General features: G+C 32.4%; 2 protein-coding genes across 7 annotated transcripts in view; one reads left to right on the forward strand and one right to left on the reverse strand.

The window, feature by feature from the left end:
* Positions 1-1,377: 1,377 nt before the first annotated feature.
* Positions 1,378-19,047, forward strand: LOC143228514 (kelch-like protein 10). The gene is made up of 8 exons (XM_076459760.1): positions 1,378-2,119; positions 5,709-5,908; positions 7,338-7,619; positions 12,280-12,590; positions 14,159-14,350; positions 16,990-17,109; positions 18,313-18,456; positions 18,910-19,047. The coding sequence occupies exons 1-8, from the start codon at positions 1,649-1,651 to the stop codon at positions 18,921-18,923; spliced, it is 1,734 nt and encodes a 577-aa protein (XP_076315875.1). The 5' UTR covers positions 1,378-1,648; the 3' UTR covers positions 18,924-19,047.
* The window catches only part of LOC143230401 (choline transporter-like protein 1), a 92,483-nt gene continuing 85,533 nt past the window's right edge, over positions 18,909-25,858 (reverse strand). For all 6 annotated transcript variants that reach the window (XM_076463906.1, XM_076463905.1, XM_076463904.1 and 3 more), the window contains 2 exons: positions 23,009-23,101; positions 18,909-22,095 (listed from right to left, as the gene is read on the reverse strand). In XM_076463906.1, the coding sequence (XP_076320021.1) occupies positions 22,030-22,095; positions 23,009-23,101 (159 nt within the window). In that variant the 3' untranslated portion in view covers positions 18,909-22,029. The remainder of the gene's footprint in view (positions 22,096-23,008; positions 23,102-25,858) is intronic.

Here is a 25,858-nt window from a genome sequence, read left to right on the forward strand (position 1 = left end):
TATATTTACTCACCATGAACATTAAACTTACGTTCTAATCCAGTGGACTCTCATTTTATACCCAGTAAATGATTATAAAGCTTGACAATTTTTTATTTACCCTTTATACTAATTGTGATCCACATTATATGTTTGGCCACCCCTGTTATAAATAGAATAAAAATATTATTGGACAGCTGCAGTCTGTGTGCTATAGCCTTCGGAAGCTATAATTGTGACTAAAGCCTATTAATCGGGAAAACTACATACAGAATTGGACTAGGAGCATTTGCAGCTTTCGAACATTACATACTGTTCAACTTCAGTGAATTACTTCGGACACTACTATTTCTACGAGGACATTAAATATCTTCTTCAGTATGAAGTGAACTTGTAAAGGTGTGAAGCAAAACAGGAACTAAGACTGTTAACTTAATCGAGGCGTGACAGTGTCAACTCAGCATTAATTTATTCGTCATGGACCTGGATCGTTGATAAAATATTCAGTTCTAGACCCACTATTGTTTGTAAGTTTGTAAAACTTTTGCATATTAACCATCATTTGTAATGACTATTAGTAATAGCCGTTATTATAAATTGTATTTTGTGTGTATGTGTATTGAAAAATATTTGTGTTAAAAAAGAAAAATGTGTGTATAATTCTTGTTGCCAAATATAAATTTGATACATATTAACATTTAATTAACTTTTAAAGTCAAATTCACACTTATGAATATTTAAAATAGTAATATGTAACGTACGTAACATAATAAATCGGAGATTCGTCCGATATAAATGATAATATGTAACAATTTAGTTAATCTAATAATTCTATTTCCAAAAATGTATTAACACTTCGCTTCCCCGTCGATCATATATGAGTGACGCACAGCATGTTGTTAAATTCATGCCAAGCAAATATTCACAGTACGTCAAATTTTTAACGATCCGTTTGAATCTGGTTCGTAAGGCTTATGTTTAAGTTTTTGTTATGGTTTTAAAATAATGTTTAGGCAGAAAAACACTTACTTGTATACTCATGTAGTATATCTAAATACAAAAAGTTATTATATGTACATTACAAAACACACATCTGAGTTATAAATCTTGTGTGTTTTATTCTACTGGACAGTGGTTAAACATCTCTTATCCGTACGAAAACGATGTTAGTAGCATGGTCATGGAGGGCCAATGTCACTCTCTTTTCAAAATAACAAAAGCCATATTTATACCTAATAAATCTGGCGAAATATTACTATTTGATATAAAAAATGAAGTTGGGCCAAAGCAAAATTCGACAAATATTACCATGAAAACAACTGTGTTGATAAATTTATATTTTATGAAAAATACACTTTTTTTTTTCATTTTGGTAATAAGGTATAAGAGCAATCTACCTGACAATAGGAATATGTATTATAAAGATATTATTGCGTCAGTTTGTGCATTGTTATAAAATGTCGTGCAAGAACGCTTAAATCACGTGGCTCAAGAAAAATCAAAAATATTTCAATCTCCGAAAATACAATGTATTGAAGGAAACGGTTGTCCTATCAAATGCTGAAGATTTAAGAAGAGGTCGTATATCGAGACGAAAGTATTGCAGGAAAAGTAGGGAAAGAAAAAACAAAACAACATCCTTAATTCAGATTTTCGATCATATCTTAAAATGTCAGGAAGTGGAGATGTTTTTCAAGACATGAGTTCTGTACTTGATGAGCTTCGTGTAAGACGGCAGCTTTGCGATGGTGTGATTAGAACTCCTGATGGTGGAGAATTTTGGATTCATCGAGCAATCGTCTCTACCGCTGGTCCTTTCTTTCGAGCTCTATTTACCAATTCTTTATCAGGAGAAGAAATAAAAGACGTCATGATTCCAAACATTACTGCCGAAATTATGAGTTTGATTTTAGAATATGCTTACACTAGGAACGTTTCGGTTACTTCAAATAATGTAGAAAAACTTCTTCCAGCAGCTGATCAGTTTCAAGTTGCTGGAATAGTACGAGAATGTTGTCGGTTTCTGTCGTGTCACCTAAGAGTAGACAACTGTGTAGGAATTTACAAGATTGCAAAGCATTACTATTGTCCTTCTTTAGAGAATTCAGCAAGAAACTTTTTGCTTTACAATTTTTTACTGGTAAGAATACTTATTAAATAGTATTGAGAATAATTTTAAATAAATATTTAATTAAATCGGTACAAGTAACTAGTAAAAAGCTAAACAACTAATTTTGAATGTTAAAAATTGAACATATAATACCTTATGCCTAGTGTGTCGTGTAGAGTTGACTGGAACTTAATGCAAAATCAAAGAGTAAAAAATAATGCTTATAAGTTATGAACTGTTGAAAAATGTATGTGAAAATTAGTTTTTATCTTTCATAAAAAGTTTATTTTAAAGTTATAAATTATGAAATAGCTTATGTATTGATCAGATTTTGCACATGTATAGTTTGGATGTTTACAGGTTTTATTGGTTATGTGTGAAAAATGTATTTTATATGTTAAAGATAAGTGTTTGGTTGATTGGTGACTTCAGTTATTGATTTTGTCCTTTACGAAGTTCGTTACTATAAAATTATAAACAAAACTGTTTATAAGTAATAAGCTAAAAGATTAGTGTGTTTAAAATAAAATTAAAAAACTTAGAATTTGTGTTTCAAATGCATGTTTATGTGTAAAACTTGATGCAGTTTCGAAAGTATATTGTATATTTAAAGTGTTATCATATTATTGAAAAGTTGAAAAATAAAGTACATGAGCTCTTTTATCGTTGAGAATCGAGTCCTAGATTTGACTGTTGTAAGTCCGTAATGTTACTGCTGACATACCAGTGGGCATATGTTAACGACATTGGCATTTTCAATTCGAACCGAATGTTATGCACACATGGGTTAAAAACCCAATTAAAACGCATTTAGGATTGAAGTATGGTTGTTCCTAATTTTGAGTTTCTGAACAGAGGAAAGGAAACTAATCACTACCAGGGTTTTGTAAGACTTTGAACCGAATAGCAGGGTTGACTGTCACTTATATAATGAACTTGTAACTGGTTTGTTTTCAATTTTGCGCAAAACTACACGACGGATATCTGCTGTAACCGCCCTTAATTTAGCAGTGTAAGACTAGAGGGAAGGCAGCTAGTCATCACCACACACCGCCAACTCTTGGGCTACTCTTTTACCAACGAATAGTGGGATTGACCATCACATTATAACGCCCCATCGGCTAAAAATGAGAGCACGTTTGGTGAGATGGGGATTGAAACTCGTGACCGTCAGATTGCGTGTCAAGCTTCTAACCACATGGTCATACTGGGCCACTTGTAACTGAAAGTGCGAAATGTGTTTAGTGGAATCGTTGTCTGAACCTTGGACCTTCTTATATAGCATTACACAGACACTTATTTTTGAAGCCATCTGTTACACCAGCAGCGTGCCCCCCAGTGGCTCAGCGGTGTGTCTGCTAACTTACAGCGCTAAAAAACCGGGTTTCGATATCCATGGTGGATATCCAGATAGCCTATTGTGTAGCTTTGTGCTAATTGAAAACAACATCAAAATAACTACACCAGCATGTCACATCCTATTGACAGGTCGTGGAAATCAGTTTACGAAACCAATATATAAAAAACGTCCGTCCAGTTATAAAAACTAATAATTTACAATGTAAGACTTCTCTAGCTTTAAAAGTATTGTACTTGTTGTAACGGTTTCTATCATTAATTGCATTATTCTTTATTATACAATGAAAAATAACGTAATATCAAAGCTATCTCTTAATTTGTTGGTAGACCTAATTCACAAATAAAACTAAACACTTACTGAATTTCTACGAGACAACCCAAATTTGCTGACGAGCACACTGATTAATCTATTGGTAACAAAGCAACAGTTTCAGTAACTATTTCATCAATCGGCTGACTTATTGATTAACTAGTTTTCACTAACTTACTATCTGGTGTTAAAATATTGTTACTTATCACATTTAGAAAACTCAAGACATTGCCTATTCATCACATTATGTCATTTGTAAAACTCGGAAACTTCTAAGCATCATTATTATACCATGTTAAAGTTTCTTCTAACAAACTAAACGTTTCAATTAAAATATTAAAATACATAGCCATAAATACTACCTCTCCCTGAAGTTATTTGAACAATCTTAATACACAAATCTATGTAATTAAAAGAACAATGTGTATTAGTCTTCTGCGTAAGTGTATAATACTAGCTCACATGGAAACCAAACTCCTGTTGGCTAATAGTACACTGGTACTCATAGATATAAATAATACTACTCTTTAACACTGAGGGGAATGTGCGCATGTGGCCGCCATTGCTATGTGTTGAAGTTCGAACTGGCAGACATTGTTAAATGACTGAGAGTGACAGTGGTTCCTCCAAATCACGGCTGGAAAGAAAGAAGGGAGCAGAATGATATGCCATTAACTGTTACATATACCTTAAACAAGAGTCGAAGTTGGAGGGTGTAACATTCCACAAGTGAATAAATCTTTTGTTCTTTAATTATAAGTTACAATGAGCAACAGCGCCATTTACTTGGTGGTAACTTCGAACTGGCGTGGATATTTACATCTCGTTTCAAAGTATATATGCGAGTCTTTTTTTTGGAAGGTATTTCTCCTACACACGCCGGCATGACAGCTTCTTTTTACAAATGCTGACAATACTAAGTACTCATATAAGATGAAATAATTATCCACGACATTTTAATGTCGCCTGCTGGCTAGTCAAGCTATGCAGCAAGATAGCCAAAATGCACTGTACCTTTACTTCTGATGCTATCACTAAGTGTCAATATAGAAGTTTATTAACTACACAATTTCGCTTAATGTTTGAAAAAGGAAGTTTACGTTAATCTGTATCGTTATGTGTGGCTTATCAGAGAAACAATTTAAGAATAAGATTGACTTTGACAATAAATTCTGTCTCAGAATTACACGAGAAATTAAATTTTTACAGGTAGCTCCTTCCAGTCCAAAGTCCTTGATGTGTCAGTGCCATTATGATAAATATTCAGTCTAAAATATACACGTGGCACAAAATATTTTGTATTGCTTAAACAACAAAAACAAAACATTAATGTAACTGTGACATATATAGAAAAATGTTTATAACAGAATGAGCGTAGTTTTATTACAAAATAGATATGTTACATGCTTTTCTATCTTGACACATTTTTATTCGCCCCCTCCCCTCCCTCGTGGCACAGCGGTGTGTCTGCGAAGTTCCAACGCTATAAACCGAGCCTTAGTTCACAAATAACATTTTCAATTTGAACATACATTATCACATTAACGTCACTTACTCCAAACTGAAATACAAAACTTGTTCTAATCGATCAAGTGACCGAAGAGACATCATAACTCTCTCTGTTTAACACTGATATGAAAATCATTGACATACTATTACTCAGTACGCGTATATCTAGGTATCTCAAAGAATTACTTGATCTTAATTTTTACGAATAATATAATTGTTGCATTATTACCACCATCACGATCAAAGTACCGTCTAGTAAAGAAATATGCGTAGTGAAACATTGAAATTGCAGCTGGCAATAATATTAATGATTAAAGAAGCTACCTTGCGTACTTGAGATTGGAACTAAATGCTAGAAATAATGCTTATATGTGAATAACAAAATACTGCAGCTGCTAGCTGCTTTTTTACCGAATTAATGAGTTAATGGTATGGATATAGGTATCTAACCGAAGTCCGGAGTTTCCATTTCTAGGAGTTGAAGACTTGGAGGCTATTTTGAATACAGATGAACTGAACATTGAAGGTGAAGATCAAGCGTTCATCAGTGTAATTCATTGGGTCGATCACGATCCAGAAAACAGGAAGCGGCATCTACCGACGTTACTCGGTGCCATTAGGTTTGGATTGTGCAATTACAGGTGAGTAAATGAAAAACGTCTAGGGTAATTTTGCTTCGAGTAACAGTAATACATTAAAAATTGTGATTGTAAACATAAAACAAATGAATACATGAAACCAATAAGCATAATAATCGTAATGAAAATCATTCTATATTGTAGATTGTTTTTTACGTTTGTATTATACCAATGCATATTTCGAATTCGCAGGCCTCTAAGTTAAAATCCGTAATGGGTTAATTAAGAGAAAAATGTAAAAAAGTATAAATTGTGTAAAATAAAAATTAATATAAATAACGCATGTTATGGTTTTTGCAGCTGTAGATGTTAAAAGCCATTTAATCGACACTCTTGGTTCTTCAAGTTAATAATTAGATGAATGACACAGTTATTTGATTTTTTTCTATATTTCGTGAATGTAATTTTAATAAATGTTGTAGAATAGATGAAAGTAGGTATATTTTCAGAAACAGGTATCAATTACCAACAATTATAACTAGAATAGTTTTAACAGATTTTTTTCCTCTCATAAAACAAGCTACCTCAGGAACTATTTACAAATATATTTTGTAAAACAGTCCTCTACGTCATCTTTACAGAAAATTAGTCAAAACGAGACTTGTATAAGTGTTTTTTGTTGGTTTCTTTAAATAGTTAAAAATAAATGGCTATGTTAAAATTATCTTTCATGTATTTTAAACATACTTTTACATTTTACAGTAGTTTTTCACATTTGGTTAGGATAACTGCCACACCAGTTAATGACAATAAATTCATACTTCAGAAAAATATTGTATTGTTTAATTATTTTTCTTCGTGATATTCGGGCTACTCATTTAAGATCGTCTGGCGACTAAACAAGTTTAAAAAAGCTTAATTTGGAATTATTTCTTTAACTTGTGATTCGCGATTGATCTGTATAATACTGTAAAATAACATATAATTAAAAGAAACCGTTGTGTTCCAGTGTGTAATAATGTAATTCCCGTTTAGAAAATGTAATAAAATTGTTTGATCACGTAAGAATGATACGTCTTTTACAATGCTTCTAAACGTAAGACGTATTTTGCAGGTCACGTGATTTTGAATTTATATTCTGCTTTTAGATGGCCTTTGTTTTGCTTGGACTTATGTTTACTAGTACACTAGTGTTAAGGACACATAGTTAATTTTGATAAATGATTAACCTACTATAGCATATTACTAGTACACCGCATTTACTCACACACGTTGCTCACTGCATTAGCAGCGAATCCAAAGACGTAGAAAAAGTGCCTCAAAATTATTCCTAAAATAGCGGGAAGAATGTTCTTCATTATTAAGTATACATTTTGTGAAAAATTGGTGTATTTCAAAGTTTTCATTAAAATTAGTTTTGTTTTTCTGTTACCTACATTCATGTTACTTAAAATGCGCTATATTTTCATTACTTTCCCTCCTTTTTATATAGGTATTTTGTTGACCATGTCTTGAAACACCCCTATGTTACAGACAGCTATGAATGCCAGGCAGCATTATTTGAAGCGTCTGTGCTTCTTGTAGAAATGGAAACAAATGAATCCAACAGACCTGTTTTAGAGTTCCAGCATCCACTCTTGCGTCCTCGCGTACCTTACGAGATTTTATTTGTTATTGGAGGATGGAGTAGTGGAAGTGCTACCAGCTTAATGGAGACATATGATTGCAGGGCGAACCGATGGTTTTTGAGCACCCACAGCGACACAATGCCGAGGTAAAATAATTCAGACCAGTGCTGATGTAACAGATTATTAAGTTTCTGCCATGGAAAACCAATACCACAGTTGTTTTAAGTAGATTAAACGTATTTTGTTATGAATTTTAAGGTAATATGGGAAGTTTGCTTTATAATATCAGTGTCTTTGTCATTGTTAGTAGGTAATTTATAGGATAAACGAAGTCTAATTACTTATTGGTTATATTTTCTTACCATTATTAGATATTAATTATTCACCAATTTACATCCTACTTTCGGAATACAAACATGCTTCAAATTCAGAGAAGTTCTGAGAACCGTATGTGGTTGGAATAGTTAGGATATGATTCTGATTCTTTAGTTGGCCAAATCGACTAACTATGTTAAAGGGTTTAAAAAGGTTATACAAGTTTTGCTGATTTCTATGTTTGGTTAACTGAATGAATAATCGGTCAGTTCGATGTAGAAAGTTTAATACTTTTTTCTTGTGTACTGTTACCTTGACGATGTTCCATTTACTGCATGATCGCCATCTCTTAAATGAAAGTTTGTTGAAGACAGATCAGTGTTACAGTTTTGTATGTCTATTATGATCCCTAATTTTGACTCTTGTTATTATTTCTGTAGTGTGTTGGAGTCCGAATTTACAAACAATGTTGTAAAAGGTGCTTTTTGTTCTCCATTGAATCTTTAGGTGATCTTGCGTGTATTGTTTATGACGTTATTGTATTGTAGCTTCTTGACATTGTTCTGAACTTATACTGCTTCCATATTCTTTACCATTTTATCACAGGAGCTGTTGACTAGATAACTGGCTGCGTGTCTGTAGTTATTTTCTTTTTTTATTGGGCATTCAAGAGGTATCAAGGAGGATCACATTTTTACGTGGTTCTTAATTCTTCTGTATTATATCTTTTGTGATCTAAAGACTGGATAGTTCATAAAACCGGTTTTACACTGTTGAAATAATTTCATCTACAGTTGTGTTGTTAACCTGTACTTAAGGGTGTCTAGTAAACTTCCCTAGTATATAAGTGATATGCCCTGTCGATCATTACATCTAGGGAATGGAGATTATATTTTATTTACCAGTGCCTTGAATTGTATCTATGTGTTGTTTATTTAGGTGGTTCATTTATTCTGAAATTTTGTCTGTAGTTTCTGGCCAGGGCTATTAGAGCAGTCATTCTGAGGACATTATTTTTGAAATGTACCATATAAAGCTTATGGGCAATAGGGTTAGCAGGTAGTACTTTTTAAATTAATGTACAAGTTATAACAGAATGGTGTTAGAAATATAAGCTACGTAAGTTAAAACATCAAGTGTTTTGTTTTTTGTTAAACACAAAGCTACACAAAGGGCTGGCTATCTGTGCTCTGCCCACCACGGGTAATCGAACCCAGTTTCTAGTGCTGTAAGTTGACAGACGAACCGTTGTGCCACTGGGGGACAACACCTAGTGCACATTAAAATATTTAAAAGCCTTGAATATGGATGAAATGCACATCGATTATAAAACAGAGATCATTAGATTTCATAGTTATTCACTAAGAACGCTAAATATTGGTTTTGTGGAATGTAAAATATAATATTAATAAATAATTGGTGTTAACACTCCTACGAAAAGTGGGGCCTAATAGGCCCCAGAGAAACTTGAAAGGTTATTAATATTAGGCTAATAATTTTGTATTTAAATGAAATTGCCATTTAAATCCATTAATGAATGGATTAACGAGATTCCCACTGTCCCTATCTACTATCTAGCGAAACCACAGCCAAGGGAACGGGCTTGGAGAAATCAGGGCTAGAAACGTCTTTTCGTAGGAGTGTTAAGATTAAAATGTTGTTATTAATTTTTATCCTAAAAGTCTGATTTGTAAATGACTGAAATAAAAACTGATAAAAATTACAATTTATTTGTTTAGTCTGGTTCACTTCATAACGCTCCCCAGTGGCACAGCGATATGTCTGCGGACTTAAAACGCTAAAACCTGGGTTTTGATACCTATGATGGGCAAAGCACAGATAGCTCATTGTGTAACTTTGTGCTAAATTCAAAACCTACAAAACAACAACACTCAATAACAGTCGCTTTTTATAAAAAGTGGTGACACGTATCATCTACAGCACTACGTAAGTCTGTTACATTCCAAACGGCCTGATGAATCCTAGTATTGGGTAAAATGCTTCTTCTGTACTGGATATAGCATATGTCGTGTAGTTAACATATAACGTATTCTCCTTTGTTTTCTTTCGTGGGTTCTTAAATACAGGTCCGGCATAACCAGGTGGTTAGGGCACTCGACTCGCCACACCAAACATGCTCGCCCTTTCTGCCATGCGGATATTATAATGTCATGGTCAATCCCACTATTCGTTGGTAAAAGAGTAGCCCAAGAGCTGGCGGTGGATAGTGGGGACAGCTAGCGCAGATAGCCCACGTGTAGCTTTGCGCGAAATTCAAAACAAACCAAACCAGTCTAGAAACACCATGTATGTGTGTTAGTAAACATATAGTCAAGTTATGTTTGGTGATCGTGGTGTTTTAAGAAATACCATGTTTGTTTATTAGTTAACATAAAAGTTATGTTTGGTGATCGTGGGGTTCTTAGAAACACCATGTTTGTTTATTAGTTAACACAAAAGTTATGTTTGGTGATCGTGGGGTTCTTAGAAACACCATGTTTGTGTGTTAGTAAACACAAAAGTTATGTTTGGTGATCGTGGTATTTTTTAGCTTAGTATTTCTCAGAGTATTCACTTTGGACTGATATTAGAAGGATACCGAGTTAAGAAGTGCATGTTTGTTTATTTATGTGATCTCTAACTGAGTTTGTCCGGAAGAAAGCTTTGAATTACAAAGTGTTTGGAAAAACTATCATTATTAACTAATAAAAAGAGATTTTATAACATTTTCGACTAAACTATTCATTAGAGAATCTCGTAAAATGTAGTTTTATTTGATATTAGGTTATTTGAAAGCTAAGCATTCATTGTTTGTCAATATTGTTTTTAAACTGTGGGTTCATTTTCATTTTGTAGGTTTATTTGAAAATGTTATAAAATCTCTCAGTCTTATTTTTAGTAAAGAAAAGCTGCAGCCAGATCTGTTAAACCAAGTGAAATATGGATTTTTAAGTAAGAAAATACATCTTAAGCTAGGTTTATACATGAAACAACTTACTTACGTGACCTTCGTTTCCTTGTGGGAAAGTGCACGAAATCCTGTACCATTTGATTTGCTGATTGAAAAGAGAACTTTCTATTCTTAAATTTCATGAGTTCTCTTTTCTACAAGAAACTCATTCAATGGCCAGTTAGTGGATAAAATCCCAAATAAAGCTGGTAAGACGCAAAGTTAAGGTGTGTTTAGTTGAATAACTTTTCACGTCCAGACTAAACTGAAAGAACATTTTAAATTTGCGAAAAAATCATTTTAAATCAGGAAGTAGAAAACACATTGTACCATTTTCTACCACATGATGTGCTATTCCATTACCTTTATAACACTATTTTGCTGAACAATGATTTGTATAGTAGCCACAGACCATAAAATGTTTTGCTATTTTTCATGCCCTTCGCTTATTTTATCATTTTCATGCATGACGTTTAAGCTCCATTTACTTGCAAGCATAATATGATAGATCGAAAAATTCTGGCTTATTTGATTTTTTTTTTTTTACGCCCGGGGACAAGTCAGTTTTCGCGCCCCCTCGTAACAAAATGTAAGCCATAATTCCTTATTATATAACATCAATTTGGCGCCCCCTACCATTACTGATGCTGCGCCCGGGGACGGATGTACCCCTTTGTCCCCCCCCCCTCCTTAGCTACGCCACTGTTTACGCGATCAATACAAATTTACGTAGACTTAAGGCTATATAATAAAACTACACGTGCGTAACTTTTAACTAGTAAAACTAAACGGAAATTAAACAATAAGGTGTAGTAATGGTACTTATAATAGTGTACAGTGTATGAAACAATTAAGAACTTTCAGTGTATGACATAGTTTCGAGTTTCGACAAAGTATCCTATAAAAATCAAGAATAAAACCCGTTGTAAAGAAAAAAGTTATTAAAAGGTGTTTATAGCACGCTATGAAACTAACCGAAGCTAAATTATTGCAATGTGAAGGTAATGTAAAGTTGTAGTGAAGGTAATGTAAAGTTGTAGTGAAGGTAAACTTAGCTAATTATATTGAAATGTATGAATGCTTGTCACTTTGTGAATATGCATTTTAATACAATGAGTATACATGCTAAGCTTAAAACACGCATGCGCAGGCTGTTCAAAACTTAACATGCATACTCATTGTATTAAAATGTTTGAATAAATAAAAAACAGGCAGGAATATTCTGAATTTGAAAGCCAATACGCCACATGGACACCTCAGGCACAGATCTTTCTAACAAATTGAGATTTGCAATGTTTAACCGAGAAATTTGTGATAGGTCCATATTATTTATAGAGATACTATGAAGATCTAATGCATGCATACAAATCAGAATGACGTTTTCAAAACAAAAATATTAACTGTAAATAAAATTGGTATTTTTCTTGACTTCATACTTTTGAATTAAGTTCATTTCTCCTTTGTAACATAGGACTAAAGAAAATATTTTGTTTAAACATAATGAAATGTGGTCTTATGTTTTTATTTATTTTTTATTACAGAGCTTATCATGGTCTCGCAGCACTAGATAGATATATTTACATGGTGGGTGGTTTTGATGGAAACCAGTGCTTCAACTCCATGAGATGTTATGATTGTACATCACACGAGTGGTCGGAGCGTGCTTGCATGTATGTCGCTCGATGTTACATCAGTATCGCTGTATTAAATGGACTAATCTACGCTATTGGAGGTTATGATGGTCGTGTTAGAACAAATACTGGTGAAAGTTACGATCCTCAAAGGAATCAGTGGACTCTAATAGCAAATATGAATCGGCAACGCAGTGATGCGAGTGCTGCTGCATTAAATGGTAACTAAAAGTTTAAAATACCTAAACACTAGCATCACAACTTTCAGATACCTAAACATTAGTATCACAACTTTTAGATACCTAAACACTAGTATCACAACTTTCAGATACCTAAACACTAGTATCACAACTTTCAGATACCTAAATAGTAGTATCACTATCTTCAGAAACCTAAACATTAGTATCACACTGAAAAATTAGAAAATGTAAGTAAAAATAAATTTTTTCTTATATATGTGCATAAACTGAAGTGGTTATAATTGTTTTTAAGTGAATATGTGGTATGTAATATAACCTATCACACAACTATATGCTGTGTGAGAATTATATATACATTCGATATCAATCATAAGACAGGTAAATGATCGCAGTGACTTCACACATGATAATGAATGCTGTTGAACCTGTTGGTTCCTCAATGAAGTGATCAGTGTATTCATCAAGACAGTGTTATTGGTATTCCTGAAATGACAACATTTGTAGAAAATTACCACTGGAAACATAACTCAGATCACAAGTGAGCCCTTAGGTATACGTCATTTGTTGTGAAAGGTATCAGATGCGTAACAGTTGACCAAATAACAGTAACCATCAAATTTTGATTGAACATACCAATTTCCACTCAAACAATGTGCAGAAGCTATGAGTTATGGACTTTGGTAGTATTTCATCAATGTGCAAAACCCAATGAGTGCAAATAACAAGAAACTTTCTTTGAATACTAACTGGAGCATCGTGAATGAAGAAAAGATCAATGAAAAGAAAGTCATATCATCTGATAAATCACGTTTCATTCTATTTGCAACAGAGAAAAAGGCTTACGTGTGGATGAGATCTGCTGAAACATTAACCGCACATGCATCATTCTCACTGACCAGGTTTCTGAAAGTAATGCCGTAACCTGGGGCATGCTTGGTTTCCATGGTTGTGGCCCATTTTTCCTATTTCAGGGCCAGATGCCATCACATGAATATTCAGGCATTGTCACAGACCAACTTCAAAATTCAGTGCTTCTTCTGTATCTGTATGAGAATGGAATCGTTCTGGATTTCATTGTCATCATCCATCAGTCCTGTAATGTATAGGGATGTACTACAGAACGTGACAGTGACTTTATATATTTACTTTGACTAGGCCAATTCTATCTAGCATATTTTTAAAAAATGCATCACAACCACTCCAAAGCTTCCTTTCTTTCTGGGCCAACTACAAACCACACAGCACTCACTAACAAATGGTTACAAGCAATATCTTGTGCAATCAATGCCATGATATGTTGAAGCAGCCATCCAAGCTAAAGATAGTTTTTACAATTATGTGGCTGTATATTGTTATTATTACTATTCATAAGTTTTCCTATAGTTTTAAAATTAGCGAGTTAAACCATTCATAATATGTTCTTTCTTATTCCTGTATTAAGCTCTCAACATTGATTACGTGATCGAATTATGCAAGGAAAACCTTAAGGTATCACTTACAATGTATAACATGATTTTATAGTTTATGTGTAAAACGCAAATATTCATATGTGTACTTATAATATAGTAAAACTTTATTCTTCTCTATAGGAAAAATTTATGTGGCTGGGGGTTTTAATGGTCACGAGGTTCTTAATAGTGCTGAAATGTATGATCCACTGACAAACTCATGGACATTCATCAGAAATATGTCTTCTCCTCGTAGTGGAGTAAGTTTAACAGTGTATAATAATGCTGTCTACGTTCTTGGAGGATTTAATGGGATGGCAAGACTAGCCACTGGTAAGTTATACAGACAGAGATTACTCTCACTTATTTTCATTAACATACTTCAAAGATATTTTCTGTTGTACTAAAAGATTCACTTCCAGTTTGCAATATAACGAAGTATGTTCAATCGTCACTCAAATGTTAGAATTTTTGTGTTCAATTTTAAAAATGATAAGAGAGTCAATTTGTAGTGCATCGTAGTAAGTTCAGTGGTTGGAATATTTATGTTGAGTTTTAAAAACTGTGGTAGAGATCAACTTTGTTAAATATTTTTATAAGTTCGTCTTATATTAAAATGTTGTTATTGTGGCTTGGAAAACAGTGGTTTTGGATTCAGTTTGTAACATATTATAATAGATACATTTGTGGAAATGTTGATACTGAGTTTTGGAAACAATGAAATGGGTTCTAACTTGAAATATATTGTAATAAGTTAATCTTTTGAAATGTTGACATTGATGTTTGGAAACAAGACTGCAGTGATCATTGATGGTGCTCTGTGGAAAATATAAATTCTTCACCCCTCCTTAAAGCATTTAATCTATCCTTACTTTCAAAGGTTCAAACTTGTGCCCCTATGGAGCGGCACCCAGTGTGGATGTACTACTTGTACTATCTTTGGTACCTTTCTAAATAAGTAACCATCTCTCATGTACAAGTGAAAGATTATTTGATGAAAATTGACTTTTAGACCCATGATCAATAGTTAGTTGCCAGACTGTAAATCTTAAGTTACATTGTTTGGGCTTGTTACGGCAAAAAATCAGTAAATTTGTGTTACACAGTTTGTAGCCATGGTTGTATTATTACAATAATGTCAAATTTCATTGTATAATTTGAAAAAATAACCTAAGTTTTGACATAGGGCATGTAATACTAGTTACCTTCACTTTCGTTTGTGGTTAGTGCATTTGACTCACATTCTGAGGGTCTCAGATTCAAATTCCCACCTCACCAAACATACTCTTCTCTTCAGCCTTGAGGCTAGTCTCACTGTTCTTTGATAAAAAAAAAAAAGCCCACAAGTTAGTGGTGAGTGGTTATGACCTTCCCTTTAGTCTTTCACTTCCAAATTAGGGACAGCTGGAGCAGATAGCCCTCGTGTAACCTTGCGCGAAATTAAAAAACAAACAAACATTCATTTCTCATTTCAAGATTAGGGATCGCTAATGGAGGTAGTTCTCGAGTATGGGCCGGTGGTTAAGGCACTCGCCTTGTAATCCGAGGGTCAGAGGTTCGAATCCCCATCACACCAAACATACTCGCCCTTTCAGCCATGGAGGCGTTATAATGTAACGGTCAATCCCACTATTCGTTGGTAGAAGAGTAGCCCAGGAGTTGACAGTGGGTGGTGATGACTATCTGCCTTCCCTCTAGTCTAGTCTTACACTGCTAAATTAAGGACGACTAACGCAGATAGCCCTTACGTAGATTTGCGTGAATTTCAAAAACAAACGAACAGTTCTCGAGTAACTCTATGCTAAATTCAACAAACAGATAAACTTTGAGGTCTAACTAAGAAAGTAGTTATCAATGTAATCGCAAATTACATAATGGAGACAGGTACAAGGACAACATTCAGGACTAATGAGACCTTTATTAGTATTAGATAATTTAGAATGTACAAAGGTATCACGAAGGCATAAGTTACTTATGGGTATGGATAACAATTAAATTATTTAGTGGTCCCCAGGTGAGACAATGGTAAGTCTATGCACTTGCAACTCTAAAATCCATTGTTCTGTTCCCAGTAGTGGACACAACAAGTAGCGCAATGTGGTTTTGCTGTAAAGGATTTGCATGTGATCAGTTAGTGAAAAAATTCCTTGTTAGTGGATCATTTCGTAAAATGTGAAGATTTTTCTAATTCATAAAAAGACCATGAGATGGTAAAGTATTAAAAGTGGTTGTTGCTTTCTGCATCAATTAAAGTCTCAAATCTGAGGATGAATACTCCTATGAGTATGTATTTTCACTGTTGTAGTTGTGAAAATGTGCTCGCAACCAGAATTCTTTCAGGAAAAATGTTCATTTCCTTCACGAAATGTAAATTCAACATACATTTGTTTTTAAGTGCCAAAGTCAAACCTTTGCGTTAAATAGACGTTTCAACATTTTTAATTTCTAAATCTGGGAAAACTTTTATCTTTAAACAGCGGTGAGGTCTATAGAAGATAGTAAATGGTGATATAACAACGAGACATAGGTTTACTTGACTGGATTTTGATCGTTTGTTGCTTTTCGAAGTTCTTAAAACTAAGAAACGAGAGGATGAATCTTTGAATGGACAGTAACTGCAAGATTCTCAAAATAGTTGAGGCAATTGTATTTGTTTAGGTTGTGCAAGGCTATTTTCTACATTATAGTTAACATGTGGTATTTGTATAGGTTGTGCAAGGCTATTTTCTACATTATAGTTAACATGTGGTATTTGTATAGGTTGTGCAAGGCTGTTTTCTACATTGTACTTAACACGTGGTGTTTATGTAGATTGTGCAAGGCTATTTTCAGCACTGTTTATTTAACACGATTGTATTTGAATACGTTAAATAAGGTTGTTTTCTACATTGTACTTACAACGTGGTATTTGTGTAAGTCGTGCAAAACTATTTTCTACACTGTGCTTGACATGATTCTATTTGTGTTTATAGTAGCTAAATATGATGTCACCAGAAATCACTGGACAGATCTTCCCGACATGTTGACTCCTAGGAGCAATTTCACAACTGGTATAGTTGACAATATCCTCTTTGTAATTGGAGGATTCAATGGTAAGTTCTTTGTAGTAAGAAATTTGATTATTGGTTGTTAGTTTCTTGATAGAATAGATACTTTTTGTAACTAAACTCATTATTTATACCCATAAATGTTCAGACTGCTATTCAGATGTACTAACTGTCATCGTGAATAATACGTTAATACAGATGTAAAACACTCAACAAGATTACACTGTCAACCCTAATCAGAGAAAACATAACTCTAACTGATCGCGTCATGTGATGTCACCATCATCTTACAAATGATCGTTAGATTTCATAGTTTGGTACTGTTCATGCCCTTTCCTATTTTATCATTTTCATGCATGATATTTAAGTTACATTTCCTTGCGGGCCAAAAATCTATCTATATGATAGATCGATAAATCAAGTATTCAGGAAATAGACCATAGTGGATGAAAATTTCGTTTGTGTATGGATATCTATACTGTAAGTATCCAAACTGCTTGCCAGTCCAAAGGGAACCTGCTAACTATATATATGTATATTTAGGTGACCCAAAAGATTAGTAATAAATGTCTTATCAGGTAACTATAATTGTGATAATATTTGTGGAAATAATTTATAAACAAACGCATAAATAAAAGACAAAATATTTTCAACTACATATGCATAGTATTTTCTTATCAATATACAGTGTTTTGGATAATAATAAAAAGCAATTGGCTCATGGTATTCTATACTTTTCATTTCTTCCTCCATCACAAGTTATTCGATCAAGATTTCCACAATTCATCAACAATATAAAAGGCCTAATTTTCATACTGAAAAAAGACAACAGATAAGTGTTCTAGCTTGGAAGGCTCTTTCAGGAAAGTAAATATTTAATGTCAGAAGTACAAGATTTAGTTGTTTGCTTCCCCGAGTTCTTTTTGCATGCAAATACAAAATCATTCACATACTCAGTGTTTAATCATTTTAACTGCTTTTTATATTTCAACGTTAGTACTTTGCTATCTTCTTAATCTACTCAGTTTATCTTGTTTGACTGATTGCCTGCTTCATATTTCTCAATGTTCTATTACTTTGCTAAATGTATTTAAATTAAATATCGGCAACCGTATAAACATTAATTCCAGAAAATGCACGTGAGGGGATAAGAAGAACAAGTTTAATCACGTAATTGAAATAGATTGCAAATGTGTGCATCACTAAAGGTTTTTATTTAAGTTAAATCTTCTTTTATATATGTCACAGGGAACACTACTGTCCCATATGTTGAAAGTTATGATACTACCACCAACGAATGGAAAGAAGTCACAAGCATGAATCTTAACCGTAGCGCCCTGTGTGCATGCGTGCTAAAGGGTTTACCTAATGCACGAGAATACACATTTCTTGGTAAGATGTATTTTTTTTCTTAATTTCATCAACACTGACTCGTGTAAATATTTTCGATTACTATCATTAAAAATTAAGTAACTGGAAGAACTTCATGGTTCGAGTGTTTAACTGTCAGTACGGTCAAGTTTACCAACTCTAGACTGTATTTGAAATATTTTCAAGTTGTATAACTCTGGTTTCATTACGTGAAGGGCAATATATTTTTAGTGCAGTCCATCTAAATCTGAGCCCCCATTATTTATCAGTCTTGAGTCATTTATCATCCAACTGTGTCTGCCAATATTTTTCACAATCTCAACAAAATAGTTATGGTTTATCACCTCTCTCAAAAATTATAATCCTGATGAATTTGGCCTTCTTTTGAAATTAGTTATCATTATGAAAAAACTATTTAAAAGACTAGTAACAACTATAAAGTTAAACCGATATTATAGTTTGTTTTTTTAACAGGAAATACTCCATAGCAGATGAAAATGACATTTGTGTATGCATACATATAGTGTGAACATCCAAACTGCTTGCCAGTCCAAAGAGCACCCGATAAATATATGTATATATACATTTAGTCAGGTGATCAAACAGATTAATTATAAATGTCTTATCAGGTAGCTTTAATTGTGATAACATTTTAAAATTTGTATGTAGAAAATTTTATGTTTGTATATATAAATATTTACAGTATGTTTATTTTTGTATATCCTAGTAAAAGGAAAATCATTTTAAGAAGAATGGTGTTATATAGTTACTTTAAAGTAAAGTATGTATATACAAGTATACTTTTGTACTTCTGATGGTAGTTATGAAATACCAATTTAAAATTTTATTAAAAAGTTATATTTATTTAAATTCATTCTGTTTTCTGCTTAGTTTGATTTTTATTTCAAAATTATTATAAAATATTTTAAAAGAAAAATTTTGTTCATATTATAACTGTATTTTTAAATTTTTCTTAGATGTCATGTTTTTGTCATAAGCCTATTATATTGTAATAAAATGTACTCCTTTTATGCTCTCTTGAATTTTATTTTTGTTTTACAACCAACAGCAAGTTTGAGATTAACAAAAGTTTGTGCAACCTCCTACTTGATGTTTAGTATTCAGAAAAAAAAAAGGCAACTTCTGGTGAATAATACTCACTACAATAAAGTGTACATAAAACATCAACAATACATTTTATGTCCAAACTTTAACAATCTTATATTATACTATATAAAATCCTTTAAATATCCATAATATTTAAAATATTTAATACTTCTTAAACCTTGTGACAAAGGCACACTTGACCACATCTTATGTATAAGTGATAACAAATAATAGTATTCTCACACAATTATGAATAACTGTGCATATATGCATACTTTTAACTCTCCAATGTTTACACACACACTGCTGCTTTAAACAAACACAAATAATACTGTAGTACTAAATAACAAGTTTCATACAGATGAATCACAGAAACTTTGATACCCATTGAACAAACATGAAGCAGGCCTAAAATAATAACCAAACAACTTTAATCAGTAGATTATAAGTTCTATAATATAAGAGAATATGTTTTATAACTATGTACTTGTAACCAAGTTTTTTCATTAATAAATATCTTCTAATTTTAAATTCATCATCTTTCCCTCATACACTGTTATTTTTATTGACTCTTCACTATATCTACTACTAACTTCTATTTATACAACACAATATGAAGATATATTATACTGGAGTTGTGTTAATTACAGAAACTTACTTTTTGCATCAAAATCAATCAAAGTAAAATTTTTTTGAAAACACAACTAGAATTTCTGAATATATTTTTTATCCTCTAAAGTTTTCTTTTAACAAACATAAACACACACAAATATAACATAATAATCTCCAAAATAATTTCTCTTCAAATTTGCCATAAATATCTGTGACCACAATCTATCAAAATTAAACTTAGATTATACTCAATGGCATTCTTCAAAATTTAATACATTTTCAAGTTTGCTTTCTTTCCTCTTTTATTTCTGTTCACTATTCATTGCTACATCATGCATCATGTGCAAAATTACATAGCACAATTGCCAGATATGAAAAAAAAACACAAACAACAGCATATTCATAAGTTCAATTTTAAAGCAAGGTAATGGTAAAAAAGTTTAAAGTGGCATTTCTTCTCCCAAACTTAGTTTAACAATTTAGTAATTTTAAAAATTGAAGGCAAGAGTTATAAAAATTAACAGGAAATTTTACAAGCAAATATTATAATATGAAAGTTACGAAAAGTTAAATTTCAGCAGTTTTCATTAAAAATATATTCTCTCACTGAAAACTATTCTGAAAAAAATAAATTTCTAATAACACTTTACAATTTGCCGTAAGAACCATATTAGTTAAGCTAGAAAATATGAATTAGGAGCTTGCAAAAACAGTTATACCGACACTTCACAAAAATTTGCGAAATAAATAATTTAGTTTTTCTCTACCTCTGCATGAAACAGCTTTTTTTTAAATATTAAAGGAAAAAAAATCATACTGACTACTGTATTTGGTATATTCACTTACAATGTTTTATTGAGAGTAATGTGTGAAAACATTAAATTATCAATTTTGGCTATCAAGTCAACAAGAATTATTATTATTTTTTCAGGATAAGATCAAGATTTGCTTTTTGATATTTTCTTCAAAAACATTTTAATTGTCTCTTTAGAAAAGAATGAATAATTTAATAGAAACAGCTATGATAATTGAGAATTTTCCATTTCATATGAAGTTCTTAGTGATATTAAAGAAAATCTTTAACTGAATAAAAAATGTTCAGCTATATTCTAGTTTTTTTTTAGAAATTATTTAGAAATGCTGCAAAGTAGATATTTAATGAAATATTATGTGTTGAATTCAAGTTGTTCTGTAGAATGGCTTTAAGTAAACAAGTCTATTAACTTTGCATTGAGAAATTTTTACGTAGAGGAACTCTACATTCCGACACTCAGTTACATCAACCCCTTTCAAACATGTGGACAGCTTCCGGTCAGTTACCTCTTCCTTTCTTTGTGAACCTGACAATGACCGAAGAAAAGAAGGTCGAAACGTTGTTCGCTCCTCTACGTAAAAAATTATCTGAACCCAAATGATCCATTTTTACATATATATTTTTCTCTACAAGTGGGTTTTCTCAACATCACTGAAGTCTATTAACTTTAAATTTACATTGCTAACTCTGCAAAAGGTAAAATATTTTTTATTGAAAAAAATAATCTCAAAGGCTAAAATTATATTTCTTTGATTGATGAGTTGTGACAGAGCTTTTACTCTAATATCTGATCAAGGTGATATAAAATATAACATATACTTCAATAATGTTAGGCCTGCACAGCCTAACCTGGCAGTCTATACCAAAAATAATGTTGCTTGAACTTGGTCTAAAGTATCCTTACTTAGCCTTTGTATGTTTACTAAAGTTAACTAATAATCATAAAAACATCCAAAAGTATAGAAAATGCTTTCTGTTAGATTCATATTTGATGCAAAAGATACTTTAATATATAAATAAAGGTGCTTTGTTCTTCAAAATGAGACTATGAAAGAGTAGGATCAGCCTCCTTCATTCTTTCGATTTTCTTCTGCTTCTAGGGCTTTTTTACTGTTTTCCACAAATACCTACATATTTAAAACAATAGTTTAAGAATACAAGAGTATCTAAATAGTTTGTTTGAAGTTAAACACAAAGTTGCACAATGGGCTCTATTCTCTGTCCACCATGGATATCAAAACCTGATTTCTAATCGAAATAGTAATGAATTTGAAAAATTAATTTTGTAGAACCAACTAATGTTGCCTTTGTGAATTTTGAAACATTATTTACATTTTATAGTAAAGCAAAAACTGAAATTTCAATTGTTAATGGCACACATTTGTGTGATGGGAATTGAAAATCTTACAAAGAGTTACATATTTCCTGCATCTTTTGAATTCGCCTTGTATGTTAACAAAATCCTGATACTGTCCTTGTACACACTTTCCTAACCATTCCTAAGTATAGTTTAATGAAATATGATTTTCACATTAATATTCATCTATGTCAAAAACACTAGTGCTTTTCAAAACTCCACTTCTTATTAAAATAGATATCGATTCTTGACTTATAAAATTAAAAACTGTAAAGTTAAAGCATATTTACAGAAGTAATCACTATTCTTTCCAGACTTTTATGACTGACAGTAACTTTCATCCTAAAACTTTACTGAAGTACATTTTAGTCTATGAATGAGTAGTCTTGTTTGTTGTTAGCAAATAAATCTTCTAAAAAACATCATTTTCACTGATGTTACATCATTGCACTGATTAGCATGTAAGAGTGTGTTACTGCAAATAAAGTGCATGATAAATCAAATAAGTGCTTTTTAATTAATTGTTTTTAAGCATATAGAACTACTAAAAGCAGTTTAAATTATCTTAAAACTTTGTAGCTAAATATCCATTACCAATGAAATTGTTTATCCATATTAAAGACATAATTACCAGAATTCAGTTAGTAAACACAATTTTCTACATACAGATAAATTTTCCTTACCATTAAACCACTACTCATGTAATATGGCTTTTCAACTCCATCATTCCGTTCACAATCTTCACAGAAACACAGAAATAGAGTATCAATTGCCATCTACCAGAAAAGGGTAAAAAAAACTATGTTTTCAAGCTGGCAAACAGAGAGAAATGTTTCTGTTATTACCATACCACCACTACTTAAACGTTTTGTGTGTTTAACACACCTGACAATAAGATTCATTTGCTAATGCCTTCATAATAAAAATTACAACAAAATTGATAATTAAATTCACTCACATGTTTTTTAAAGTATAGTCATTACATATTTGTTAGTAGGTCTGAGATACTTGTGGCTATGTAACAAGTGTTGTTTCTTATGTAGGTTAAACAATAATGCAATAACTCCAAATACACATTTGTATTTAAAAACTTAAGCTACAGCTTAGGCCTACAGGGAATCAAACTTGTTTCAATGTTTCAGTACTGACATAGCATGCAATTACTTTTAGCCAGTGTTGTTTAGCATTGGTCTATCTAAATTACTAAAATACAAGCTAAGTTTGATTCGTTACAAACTTAACTTGAGAAAGTAACTGCACATCCATTAGCACTATGTGCACAGGTGAGAATGGGGGGTGAGAGTGTACATGCCCAGAACTTTTAAAGGATGCCATTCAGTATGGTATTATGAATTTGATATCAGGATTTTCAACATTTTATGTTACTCTACATTGCTAGTTTTCCAACATTTTGTGTTAGAGTAGAGAAAACTCAAGATACAATCTACAGATACCAAAGAAAACTTTAGCTTTGGAATAAATAGGTTGAATAAGTTATCTAAATGCAGTTTACAAACTTTAAATTTTTGTTCTTAACACAAACATCAATTTACATGCCAACTTGTGAGAGTCATACCAACTTTGTCATTTCACAGACACACACTGCTAACCAAAATCTTAAAGCCAATGAACATAAAGAAAAAATATGAATTTTGCATTGTTAGACTCAACTACTTATTTGAGTAGAGCTTCAAAAGATGAAAATAAGAAAAGGGAAAATAAAAATAAAAAACTTTTTAACATTTAATAGGGAAAATGTGAACACTTTGAAATTAGCCTAAATACTAGCTGGTCAAAAGTTTAAGACCATACAGAAATGAAGCATTAATTGGTAAACACGTAATGAAATTTAGTCATTTGTGTTCAAGCATTAGTGTTGTCAACATCTCCCACTGACATTTCCTGTGTTACATTGGGTAAAAACATGGCAAAGGCTAAAAAGTAAACAGTTGACAGAGTTTGAATGTGGCAGAATTGTTGAACTGCAAAAGCAAGGTCTCTCTCAATGTGCTATTGCTGGTGATATCAGGCATAGTAAAATTGCTGTTGCAAATTTCTTAAAAGACCCTGAGGGATACGGAATGAGAATTTCAAGTGGTTAGCCCAAGAAAATTTCGCTGGCATTGAGCAGGAGGATTCGACAGGTTGTCCGGCAAGACACCAGCTAATCATCGAACCAGATTAAGGCCCTTACAGATGCAGAATGCAGTTCAAGAACAATAAGACAACATCTACGATAGAAAGGCTTTAAAAATGATAAGGATATCCCACCGGAGACATTTTCTACACGACATAGTGGAGGAGGTTCCATCATGATCTGGAGTGCTTTCTCCTTCCATGGAACAATGGAGCTTTAGGTTATACAAAGGCATCAAACAGCAGCTGGCTACAATGGCATGTTGGAGAGAGCATCCTTATTGACTGAAGGCCCTTGCATGTGTGGAAATGACTGGATCTTTCAGCAGGACAATGCCCACAGGACAAAGAACTTTTTCATGGTGAATAACGTGATTCTTTTGGACCATCCAGCGTGTTCACCCGAACTGAAACCCATTGAAAATGTTTGGGGGTGGATAACAAGGGAACTCTATAGAAATGAACATCAATTCCAAACAGTGCATGATCTTCGTGAAACCTTCTCTACCATTTGGAATAACATTCCAGCCAGCCTTCTGCAAACCCTTATATCGACTATGCCAAAGCAATTGTTTGAAGTTATTCGCAATGACAGCCATGCAACTCACTACTGAAACCTCTTGTTGGTCAATTCCTACCCTGTTTAGGACTTCTTTTTGGTATGGTCTTAAACTTTTGACCAGCTAGTATTTAGGCTAATTTCATAGTGTTCACGTTTTCCATATTAAATGCTAAAAAAGTTTCATTTGATTTTTATTTTCCCTTCTCTTATTTTCATCTTTTGAAACTCTACTCAAATAAGTGGTTGAGTCAAACAACACAAAATGCATATTTTTTTTTAATGTTCGTTGGCCTTAAGATTTTGACCATCAGTGTATTTTGAGTGCATGTATTTTATAAACAAATCTGTTTTTTGTGTGAGTGTAATAAACTTCTAGTAACTAATCCTGTACACATTCAGTTAAATAATAATGTATGAAAATGCAAATAATTTTATCAGTAGATACATATTTTATCAATCTTCAAAATTTATTTATAATAAATATGGTAGGTTTACAATAGCAGTTATTACAATAAAAATGTCTATATTAGACATTTCTTCATGTTAAGTGTAGTTAAAACAATTTTATAACAAGTTTTACAGAACCTTTCACCTGAAACACATATTTAGTTTGAAATTCTAAGCCAAACTTCAGAGTTTGAAGCATATGTAGAGTTTTATAATCATTACTGTGATAAAAATAACTTGCTTCATGAAACTTAATCTTATCAGCTTACATCTTTACCAAAAGACTCCTTATTAATCATGTAATTATGTAAGCATTTAAATATATCCTTGTAAAAAGTGTAAGTCAAAATTTCAGAACAGAAATAAAATTCAGTTTTTCTGAGATAAG

Source organism: Tachypleus tridentatus, chromosome 10 (genome assembly GCF_004210375.1).
Source record: "Tachypleus tridentatus isolate NWPU-2018 chromosome 10, ASM421037v1, whole genome shotgun sequence".
Taxonomy (NCBI): Eukaryota; Metazoa; Arthropoda; class Merostomata; order Xiphosura; family Limulidae; genus Tachypleus; species Tachypleus tridentatus.